The 12,101-nt window shown below is 38.3% G+C and overlaps 1 protein-coding gene across 2 annotated transcripts in view; it reads right to left on the bottom strand.

The window, feature by feature from the left end:
* Positions 1-12,101, bottom strand: part of pard3ba (par-3 family cell polarity regulator beta a) — a 232,395-nt gene that overhangs the window by 142,281 nt on the left and 78,013 nt on the right. For both annotated transcript variants that reach the window (XM_014018564.1, XM_014018565.1), the window contains exons 6-9: positions 11,756-11,842; positions 11,469-11,594; positions 5,231-5,697; positions 2,591-2,730 (exon numbers count right to left, since the gene is read on the bottom strand). In XM_014018564.1, the coding sequence (XP_013874018.1) occupies positions 2,591-2,730; positions 5,231-5,697; positions 11,469-11,594; positions 11,756-11,842 (820 nt within the window). The remainder of the gene's footprint in view (positions 1-2,590; positions 2,731-5,230; positions 5,698-11,468; positions 11,595-11,755; positions 11,843-12,101) is intronic.

Below are 12,101 nucleotides of genomic sequence, written 5' to 3'. Positions count from 1 at the left end.
GTCCTCCTGAATGTGACGTTTAAGCCCCCACTTCGTGAAAAATACAATGGTGGAAATTTGGCAACTATTTTACAAGCAACATGTTTTTTTAATAAATTCAATTGCTATTTAGTCTGAATGGTTTCTAATGTAATAAAGCATTGAGTTCACTGAGGTGCTGAGACTAAGAAGGAGCAGAAAACATCACAAGGAATCAAACTGGATTTAAGACATGACAAAAATCATCAAACAAATGCTCAGAAGATCAGAGGTCGTGCCGATTTTTTTGTCAACCCTTTTCAATTATGAAGTTTATTTTTCTAACGGCTACAGGGCTGAGAGTGGAAAAAATCCTGACCCTGAATTTTTTCCTACCCCACCCACACACACAATCCCATTACTATCTGCATATACACTGATAATACCAGCAAAAACAAATTTAAAGGCAGATAACTATCAATCAAGCCCATTAAGAAAAATGCAGTTTTAAGTAATTTTGTACTGAGCAAAGGATTACTTATGATAAATTATTGAAATTTGATCCTTTTGAATTTAACACAACTGCAAAACCAACCTTCCAGTGTCGACTTTTATCACCAAGCATCAAGTGTGTATTATGAACGTTTTAATGTTTAAAAGGGGTAATTTATGATCTTTGTTATAGCTAAAAACTCTTGAAACCTCACTGGGAAAACAAAATCAACAGATTTTATGAGAAAAATGTCATTTACATTTCATATTTGGTCATTAATTGCATTACAGTTTTCATAAAGTCTGGTTCTAAATATAAAAGATGTTCATTAAAATGTCCAAATGGCCTGTTTTTAACAGTAGAATAATACTGTATAAATAGTTGATATTTATGATGAACTAAAAACTGATTAATTCAGAGAGAGAACATTGAGGGTTATAGAAAAAATAAAATCAAAACAAACAGACACACCTTTGCTACATTTTTGTTTAAACAAATAAATCAGTGTTAATGTTGTTAAATTCCAAGAACTAAAGCAACATAAGGAGACGGGCTGCACTCCTGCACTGCAACACCTGTCTCATTTTCTCCTGTAAACACACACCTGTTGGTTGNAGTCACAGAGGACGAGAACAGAAGCTCAAAGGCAAAAAAACCCACCATTTCCAGGCAGCTTAGGTATTTAAACGGCCATCATGGCTGTGTGGATGTGTTTAAAAGTGTGTTTATTGATTAAATGTCCCGTGAGGTGCAGTCAAAGTGTGTCAGTTTCACAGGCCTGACGCCGACCTATGACCTCGCCAGGCGCAGCAGGTAAACGGTCGTTTTACGACTGCGGCGTGTTGACAAGCGCCGACACGCTCACACGCTTCCTGCCAGGCTGCTGTGCCTCGTGTGCGTGACTTCCTTTGGCATTGCTGTGTCAACAACCCAGAAGGGGGGGTGGGGGTACAGGAAGGCCAGAGCGTACCCGGAGTTTGTTTGCATTTGGTACCAAAGGGCTTCAACATACACAGCTTTGCTCCTTTGAGACAAACTGACACAATGCAAAGGAAATGCTTAAAAGAAAGAAAACGATGGAGACAGATGAAAAAGGGACACCCAGGACAGAAGATCAGTGAAGGCAGTGGTGTTAGCTTTGTGTGATGTAAAAAACGTCTGTTTCCATGCTTTCTTACCAGCTCCCGCGGCATGAACATGTCCTCNTTTGTGCACCACACAGCATCCTTTCTTCTGGTACCACCTCTGAGACTATTTGAAAATTGATGGCTACTCCAACTTACATTTCTCATTCAAGAAGCTCCATCAGTAATATTAAAGCTCCTTAAATGAAAAGCGAAACGTATTCAGCAACATAAAAAGAAGTCCAGTTGTCATGTTTTAATGTTCTTAGGATCTCCACCAGGGGTGGAAAGAGTTCCGCTAAACCGCTAAGAGCAGAACTATCTTCTCATTTAGCGGATTAAACTACTGCTGTTATATAATTTTTCTCATAATAAATAAAAATGATGCCCTGTTACAGGCACTGCTGGACACATGTAGCATAAACTTCTAACAGAGCAAAAGGAAATAAAACTAAAATAACATTTATCAATAATTAAATAATGAATACCCAAATACAATACCCATAAACTGTTATTCGACTAACTTCAAATGGTAAAAAATATAAACTCCATGAAAGAAATGCTTTTATTCTGAAAGGGGTAAACAGTAAGTCTCACAAGTTAGACAAAGCTATTAGCTTGATATGCCACAACAGACCTCACCCACTTTTAAATTAAAGCTTGACACGTGCTGTGGAGATTCTTTTTTCCAGCTCTTAGTCTAGATCAGAGGTGTCCACTCTTGGTCTTAGAGGGCTACTATCCTGCTCATGTTAGAGGTCTCTGCTCCAACACTTGGTTTGAATGAGTCAGTGATTAATGGGCTAAGGCAGAACTTGAAGAGATAATTCAATCACTGATTCAGGCATGTTAAAGCAGGGAAGAAGATAAAACATGCAGGATGGAGGCCCATGATTGGACACCCCTGCTCTAGAGTCATCTCCAGGGTATCATGAGAGACATGAAACCCTGTTAGGAACCTGGACAAACTAAGTGCAACATGAGACAAGATTTACGACGATCTGGCTGAGCTCACCTCCAGGATGCGATCTCCGGGCTGAAGTCGGCCATCTTTGACTGCTGCACCGCGTGGCAGGATGTTCTTAATCAAAATTGGCCCTGGACCGTGAACTGTAGAGTCCCTGGTTACCACAGTGAAGCCCAAACCCTCGGTGCCTATTTAAGAAACAAAGCAGCATGCATCACAGTGTGTATCTGAAACATTTCTGCCCCTAAAATCAGACTTAATTAAGCTTTTTATGACTTTTTATTTCCATTTTAATTAAATTTTTCCACTCATCTCCCTGTTGAGACAATTTTCTCCTTCCTTTCTTCTGATAAATCACCTGCTGAACCCGGTCTGTGGTTTCAGAGTCGTCCCTTCGAATTAACTACTATTTAAGTGCTGGTTTCCCTAAGGGGGTTAGTTGCCAGGCTCAGCCTCGGAGCCGCCAGGAGAGGCTTCTCTCTTAGCTGGATTAGACAGACGCTGCCTTTAATTTCACGTGTGAGCACGCCGATCGGTGGCTGATGGAGGGAAGCGGAGGAAGAGTTTTGGAAAGAAGGTGAAAGCAGAGGAAAGAGGGGGACCGGAGATCCTTTTCCTGGTTTCCCTCCCTGAGGATGCAAAGTGATTTCCTCGAAGATTCTTCTGGAGTTTGCTAGCTTATGTTGACTTCCTGTGTGTGTTTCTGAAAGCCACACATAAACCGACAACCCCCCCCAGAGCCTCCTCCTTCTCCCTCTTTCACGGCCCCACAAGCCCCAAGCCATGAGTGAAATGTGCCACGCTCAGTCTAAGGCAGTGTGTGTGTGTGTGTGTGTGTGTGTGTGTGTTGGTGGGGGGGGGTAAGCAAAGCCACCGTGGCATACTAAAGGCGGTGAAAGATGCTATCTGGTCTCCGAGCTAAGCCTCTGCCTGCCCTACATTAGCGCACCTAAACCTCCCCGCCTGCCAATCATGGAGAGAAAGCGCCTGTTGCCGAGGGAGAGTAGAGACCCAATAATACCCTCTGCTCTGATCTTGTATCAGGTGAAAAGGATAGAAAGAGGCGAGGGAATAAGAAAAAGAGACAGAGAAAGAAAATCAAACAAAAGAAGGACGGAGAGAAAATGGGGACGAAATGGGGTGGATGGAAAGAAAGAAGCTGACAATAAAACAGTAGTGAAAAGGGCTTTCAGCTAAAGCTAGAGACTGACTGTGGATAGCTACCATGTGTTTGAACATGTAGTCCAATTGCAGTTATCTTTTTGAATAATCCACATCACTAAAACCTGCTGCAACAGACTGTATTCATCACCAAAGAGCACGCTCAGCTATCGACACTCTAGCATTAAAGGATTAACTCGGTCTGGGTTCAAATTTAAAAGCACAACAAATTATCCAAACAGTCCAGTCCAGATCTAGATTCAAAACAATTTCCCACAAACCGATAAAGCAGGGGTCTCAAATTAATTTTCACTGAGGGCCACATGAGCATAATTTATTCTGATGTTTCATGTTCAACTTTGACCGAACAGGAAACGTCACTTTCCTTTTCTCATTTGTCTGAGCACAGCTAACAAACAATAACTGAGCTCTACGTGGTATTTCCTGCATAGAAACAGCGTGTTAACACATCCTCTTATAAACACTGAGAAGTACTACATGTATGGGGGGCTAAACAGCCGTGTTTCCATCAGCATTTTTTAATGCTCATTTTGAAGTATCGCATCAGAAAAGGTGAATGGAAACGGCATGATTCGAGAAATCTTCCTCTAATTCACATAAAAGTTGATACGCTCGCTTGAGGTGGTTTTTGTTTTTTTTTTTTTCAAAAATGACTTAATGCGCAAAAAGAGAGATGGAAACACAACTGTCGAATCAGTTCTGACGTAGAGAACATTTACCTCACACGTCGATCAGCTGTTCTCGCTGTCTGTCCGAAACCGGTCCGGGTACCAGAGCGACTGCAGCCGCTACTGCAGCTGGACCCTCCTCCCACTGTCGGCGTATTCTCAGTAAATCCCGTAACGTGAAAAGAATTGCATTATTTCCTCTACATCTCCAGACAGCGTGTAAAATCGCCAAACCCAGTTGATGACAGAATAATTATAACTTTCCAGATAGTAGCAACACGTTCCTGATAACTTCTCTACATTTTCCTGAGATGCGACTTTTGCTTCCTCTTTACTACACGCATGTGTCTGATGTAATTGATTCGCGTCACGCCAGTTGATGGAAACACATCTGATTTGCATTTCTTCGTTTTTTTCCTTTTTGCAAAATTTTTAAAATTCGCTCAAAATTCGAATTAAAATTGGATGGAAACATGGCTGTTGTGAAATAATAAAGAAATACTATTAAAAGAAAAGTAAGAGAGTTTCACTCCCTGATGAGTTGTGAACTCATTATCTGGGAACTCCCAGGCATGGTCAACATGCATAATGGGAGGTTTAGCTTATGTTTGACATATTAATATAGGGCTATTCAACTAAATTGGTACCACAATTACTCAAACAGTTACTCAAAGCCAACAGCTCAGGGGCAGGACAAGTATCATTATCCTTCACCTTTTAAATGTCTTGTTACATTGCATCAAAAATGTAAAGTTTGGGTTTTTGGCGGGACAGATGGAAATAACCTGCAGTCTAGAATTCGAAACGTGCAACAAAACACCATAGTGACTATTTATACCTTTTTTTAAGTCAATTTTCATCCTCTTGCCCCCCTTCTTGTTGGTAAGGTTTGACAGTCCAGGCACAGCAGAGCTCTTGCTGGCCAGAGGGCTTTGGTTGTAGTTGGTTGTCTTGGGAGTCGGGGAGGACGACCCAGCTGTAGGTGTTGGAGAAGACCTCTCCAAAGACCCGGGCCCAGACCGGGGCTGCACCGGCGACGCAGTCCGCTGGACCGGTTCTGGAGTCATCACGCGCGCTTCCGGTCGCTTAACGTCAGCTTTGTTGAGGTTTGGTTTGGGTTCGRGTTGGGCGTCAGGTCGAGCGCGGATTACCATCGGGCTCTTCGTCGACAGAGGAGGGTCTTTGTCATCACTGGAGAAAATCTGACCAATCAGGGTCTTCTCGTAGCGAGGCTTGTTGGCTACAGGGACGACCTCCACACGCACAGAAGGAGACCCCATGGCTTTCTGGAACACCTTCTGAGATCTACAGGGGAAAAAGAAGATGGGAAAGTATTCACCTTTTTGGCTTTCAAATCTGTAAAATACATCAGAAGAGGGAAATGATAAGTGTTGAGCAGCAAAGAAAACAACAAAGCTACAGAGTACTGCATAAGAAAACAAAAAATATGGAGAGCGAATGAGGCCTGTGGACCTCTTATGGAGCTGTATTTCTGTTTGGACGAAGAACAAAGAAACTCCTCCAGCTGGTGTGGGACATTCAGGTCCCTATCAGATGGGAAGACCTTACAGCAGTCCCTCTGTTTCAGCTTTAATAGACTTCGATCACCGAGTCAGACAACGTCAAGATGGATGCTGTTAAACAGAACCATTCTGCTCTCCCTCCGAGAAAGAGCATGGAGGAAGCACACAACAAAATGTACCATTTACCCCGAAAAGAGGAAAAATTAAGAACAGGAAATAACTTATTTAGCTGTAGAGAGAGAGGATTAGATGGAGAAAGGGGACTTAAATGGTTGATAGGAGGCAAACTTTGAAATAGCGTTTGGACTAAACTCCCAACAAATATTATTTCTATAGTCACAAAATCTACTTGATCCTTAAAAATAGGATAAAACTAAGTTCTACCACATTCTTATCTATATACAGGGTGAGTCAAAAGTCACAGGACACTCTTATCAGAAACAAAAGGGAAAATTTAATCTCTGAATAACCCAGCAAGTAATGGGTGAGGGGGGGCTATCTTTTAGGCTATGCAGGGCTGTGCGGTATATGCGGTAGACAGTAGAAACGGTATGAAGTTGGCCTATGGTAGAAATTTATACTCTACCGTCCTATCGTCATTACGTCATCTCACATGTGTCAATAGGGCTGCGAGTGCAGAGACAACTGAGCAGGAGAAGCTCGAAATATAATGAAGAAATTCTAGCGAATATCTAGTTATATAGTATCTATGTATCTAGATATATAGTATCTAGCTCATTGTTTGGCGGCAGATATTAAAGCAAAAACGTTGGGTTTAATTAAGATTACAGTTTTCTGCAAAAAAAAGCTCTAAAAAATTACATTATCTTAACTTTTTATGATAATTCTCTACCGCGATATATACCGTCACCATGAAGGGGTTCAATTTATACCGTGATATGAATTTGAGGTCATACCGCCCAGCCCTAAGGCTATGTCTGAAAAATGGCTGCCATCTGGACCAAGAGCAAGTTTTTCCAATGGGAAGGTGGACCAGAATTGTATCAGAAATGAATGGTCTCAATCAGATGTGCAATATCTGTTGTGGTTTTTCAATTAATTTAATTAATTATTGTGTTTATTTCATTCATTCATAAAACAATAAAAAATAATCTATAAAAACAAGTCATACAAAATAAAAAACTAAAAAAACAAAAACAAAAACTACAATAAAATCATGAATGAAAAGGAGCAGAAAGAAGTATAAACTTATAATATCTGCTCCTCTTCGCTAAAAAATAAAATCAATTCCAAACAAGTCCACTGTCAGCATACAGAAAAAAAAGAAAAACAAAAGAACCCCCTGAACACAAAAATACAAACAGAACATCACCTTAATCAGTAATATAACACTTCAACATAATAATTTTCAAGTTGTTTTTAAACACAAATAAAGATTTAGACTGTTTCACCTCACTATCAAGACCATTCCACAATCTAACACCCTTTACTGAAATACATCTTTCCATCAGCACATTTCTGAAGTAATTTTTTTAAAGATCTCAATACCTTTTAAATTATATTCACTTTCCCTTTTAATAAATCGGAGTTGAATATTGTTTGGTAACATTATTTTATGTGATTTATTCATAAATTTTTAAAATATTGTACTCAATCAAATCATGAAATTTCAGTATACTCAATTGTACAAATATTGGGTTTGTATGATCTCTGTATTTAGCTCCAATAATAACTCTAATAGCTCCTTTCTGTAAAAGAAAGACTGAGTTTATATATGTTTTACAGGCATTACCCCACACTTCCACACAATATGTCAGATATGGTGCAATCAGTGTTAGACAAAATATACAAAGCCTTATTATTTAATACATCCTTTACCTTATTTATCACTGCAATTGTTTTCGATATTTTACCTTTTATGTAGTTTATATAAGATTTCCATGACAAACGTTCATCAATAATAACACCCAAAAACTTTACTTCTTCTGTTTTTTTGTATTTCAGATCCTTCAACATACAATTGATCATCATCACTTTTTTACTACAAAATATCATAAACCTTGTTTTACCAATATTTAATGATAATCTATTACTATTAAACCATTTTTTTAAATTTTTGTAGATTCATTTCCAACCACCTCTAACACTTTTTTAATATTGTTACCAGAAAAAAAAATAAAGTTGCGTCATCTGCAAATAAAATAAACTTAAGCAATTTAGAAATCATAGTAATATCGTTAATATACAAAAAAAAAAAGTATCGGTCCAAGGACCGACCCCTGTGGTACTCCACAACTAAGTTCCTGCACAGCAGACCTTCTACCACCAATTTCTACAAACTGTCTTCTATTTTTCAAATACCATGTGATCCAATCATATGCTAGTCCGCTGATACCGTATTTATGTAATTTAACCAATAATACCGAGTGATCTAAAGTATCAAAAGCTTTTTGTAAATCTACAAATACACTCACTAGATATTGTTTTTGTCTACTGCTGCTGAAATATTCCTGTTGCAGTTGAGTGATTTGCATGAAATCTAGATTGACAACTGCTTAATATATTATATGTATGAATAAATTTATTTAATCTGTTGACAAATAACTTCTCCAATATCTTTGAAAATTGTGGGAGCAATGAAATAGGTCTATAATTATTGTACTCATGTTTACTCCTACTTTTATAAATTGGCATTACTTTTGCAACTTTCATGTTGTCAGGGAAAATCCCTTTTGCAAAAGACAAATTACAAATGTATGTAAATGGGTGAATAATTAATTTATAATGTTTTAATAATCACCATATTCATGTCAATATAACTGTTACTAGTCTTTTTTGACACTGTTGTACTCTCCTCTACTTCATCAAGATACATACTGTCAACATTATCAACTATTTCTTGACCAATACTATAATCATTTTTAACTACAAGTACAGTATTTGTTGAGCTAAATTAGGAGCAATATTTACAAAAAAATTGTTGAAATCATTTACTATAATATCTTTATCGTAAGCATCTTCAATATTTTTGGTAAAGTAATTTGGGGTTTTTTAAATGTACTTTTTCCTTTTTTATGACTTTATTTGTTATTCCCCATATATCTTTTGTATTGTCTTTGTTTTTACCCAACGATTTACTATAATATTCTTTTTTCTGTCTTCTTATAATCCAAGTCAACTTATTTTTATATTTTTTATACCTCTCTTCTGAATATTTTATCCTTGATTTCAAGAACACTCTGTACAAATTACTTTTTTCTTACCGAGATTCTTCATCCCATTTGTCACTCAAGGTTTGTTGACAGCACTATTCTTAACATTACCTCCTATTTTAATTAAATTGCAGTTCTTACCATACAATCCAACCAAAATTTTCATAAATGAATCATAGGCAATATTGACATCATCATTATACACTTCATCCCATCTCTGTTTCTTAAGATCTTCTCTCAAGTCACTCATTGCTTTACTTGATCTATTCCTTATAAATAGTCCTTATAAATATCTCTGAAGAATCTGATACTATTCTTTAAAAAGAAGAAGCTATCCACCAAGCTATCCAGCTATTCAAAAGCTATCCACAAAGAAAGTTGCAACAACAACAACTGGGAACGTTGCCTGTGATGCACAGCTATTTGACGTTCAGTGTGCTGTCCCTGGTGCTGAAMACAGACGAACGTGACAAACAAAAGTTTGGAACCTCTGTATTAATAACTTCTGAACCACAGGAGACATTGCACATCTGTATTTTACCTGAGGCAGTTCTGGTCTTTTTGAAATGCTACATGACCACCTTCCCATTGGAAAATTGTGACTTTGATCCAATACACCAGCTCTGAAGGTGGTGGCCATGTTGTGGACACAGCCTAAGAGATAGGACCCCTATCTTACCCTAGGTATTCGGATATGTCACTTTGTTTTGTTTTTTAAATAAAAAAGATGTTCTGTGACTTGACTCACCCTGTAGATCCATGCACTAGAGTTGAAGCTGCATTGTGACATTTATTTTATTTTATTTTGTAAGTGTTCAGCAAAATTAAAATGACAAATTCTACTAGAAAAAAACATTTTAGATATTACTATTCAGAGTCATTTCAATTCTTATTTAAAAAATTAATCATATAGGGAAAAGTGATTAATAATGAGTAACTGATAAAAAAAATGTTTGGTTTTTTTTTCTCAGGATAATTGTTTTTTAAGGTCAAACTACTTAAATATCCTTAGGTGAAAAGCTTTTGTTCTAGGTAGAATTGATGTTCTTTTTGTTAAATTAGTCCGAATCTCATGACCTTGTCCTATTTTGAGGTCTTAAAATGTAAAAACTTCAAATAGATGTGCAAAACTACATCCTGCTTTTACAACCATATGTCACAAGTCTGTTGAAAAACATTCATTCCCTGTAGATTTTTAGAACAAGAGTCAGAAAGTTGTCCATGCCAAGTAGGGAGCTAGAGAACAGACAATTAGCTCAACAGTAAAACTACATTTTAAACGCTGGGTGAAAACCTGAGCTATATCTAATCATTTTTAAACAGCTGAATCCATTGGTATTATTAATTATTGTGCTGCCAAAATTCTGCGCACCAAATTCAAAAGTGTGGCCAGGAAAGGTGCTAAAACAACTTTATGTCCATTTAAACAAACATTTCTCAGGTTGATGTCACTAGTGGTCACAGTTACAAGGAGCTACAGACACTTGGACTGTACTCCAACATAGRCGAGGTGTTAACACGAGCCAGTCTGCGGAGGAAGCTCCTTTCAGCCACTTCTACCCAGGATCTCGTTGTTTCAGGCATGATCTATATCTCATGACCACAGGTGAGGTCTAGAATGTAGGAGGACTGGTAAATCAAGCCTCACAGTTCAGTTGCTTTTTCCCATGGCAACAAACCAAAGCAACAGACTTGTCGACCCACCTTCAGCTCCATCCTTTCATTCCTTGTGTTTCAGACTCCCAGACACTAAAACTGATCCATTTGAAGTAAATCTCTCCAACCTGAGGAGATGATCCCGCCTTGTCTTCCAGTTTTGGTGGTTATTGGTTTTAGTTATTATTATCTGGCATATTTGTTTGTTTAAGAACCTTTAGATTCAAAAAGGTAAAACAAATTGATTTTGATTTGTTAAGTGATCTCATTATCCAATGATTTCTTTTTGTCTTTTCAGATCTAATAAGAAAAATTAAAAATAAATGAACAGACGAGGCTCTCAGGAACACATATTAATGCACAGTTGGCTTCGGGCAGATGGTGCAGCAGGGTTTGAACAATTCACATTCTTGTTCAAGTTCCTGTTTGCTCATTATATACAAGACTTAAAGGATCAGCTCACTGGAACTCACTATGGGTTATTTGGTACAGCCACATGCTATATGTTCCTAATCACTCTGACTTCCTGCCAGATCTCCTCTGTGTGACGCTGCTTTCTTCTTGTTTTACTCCACAAACAAAACCATATGTTCAGCTGTGGTTAAACAATTATTAAAAATGCTTTTAGTTTTGTAAGAAAAAGTAAAACTTTACTCAGTTTATTGTTTTCTGTGGTCATGACTTGCACTCAAACATTAACTCATCCACACCCTATGATGCTTACTCAGCAAAAGTTTTGTCCTGTAGCGGCGTGTTGTTGATTTGGACRATGCATTCGTCTTCCTTGAAGAGGTCCTCCTTTTTGGACCGACTGTTCGGCTCCACACCTTTGATGTGGAGGCCCAGAGTCCTGGCAGAAGAAAATTTAGAGACAAACGGTGATTCAATGCATGTAATACATAAATATTTTCTGTTCTTATACGAGTAAACACTCCCATTTGCCCATCCTCGTGACTATCAAAACAAATCTGAAACAAATCTCTGTGTGTGTGTGTGTGCGTGCACAATTACCTTCCACTGAGAGACGAGCAGTAAGGGACCACATGGATCCCCAGGGGCCCCCGGTCACCTGGGAACTCAACTGTCCTCGTCAGAGTACTGCCAAGAAAATAAATCCGTGATAAGCAGCAAACAAACCTAAATACACAAACACTGTAAAACACACACATACACACACACACTCCCAGTCTTCTGCAGGCTCTTCAAAACCCATTTGCATTTTCCTCTAAGCAACACAGATAGGGGTACAAATCAGCTTACAGGTAGTCCTGCCAAACATTACGGTGTGTGTGTGTGTGTGTGTGTGTGTGTGTGTGTGTGTGTGTGTGTGTGTGTGTGTGTGTGTGTGTGTGTGTGT

This window comes from Austrofundulus limnaeus, unplaced genomic scaffold (assembly GCF_001266775.1).
Source record: "Austrofundulus limnaeus strain Quisiro unplaced genomic scaffold, Austrofundulus_limnaeus-1.0 Scaffold195, whole genome shotgun sequence".
In the NCBI taxonomy this organism is placed as follows: domain Eukaryota; kingdom Metazoa; phylum Chordata; class Actinopteri; order Cyprinodontiformes; family Rivulidae; genus Austrofundulus; species Austrofundulus limnaeus.
The sequence above is the reverse complement of the archived record's forward strand: the minus strand, read 5'-3'. Positions and strand labels throughout refer to the sequence as shown.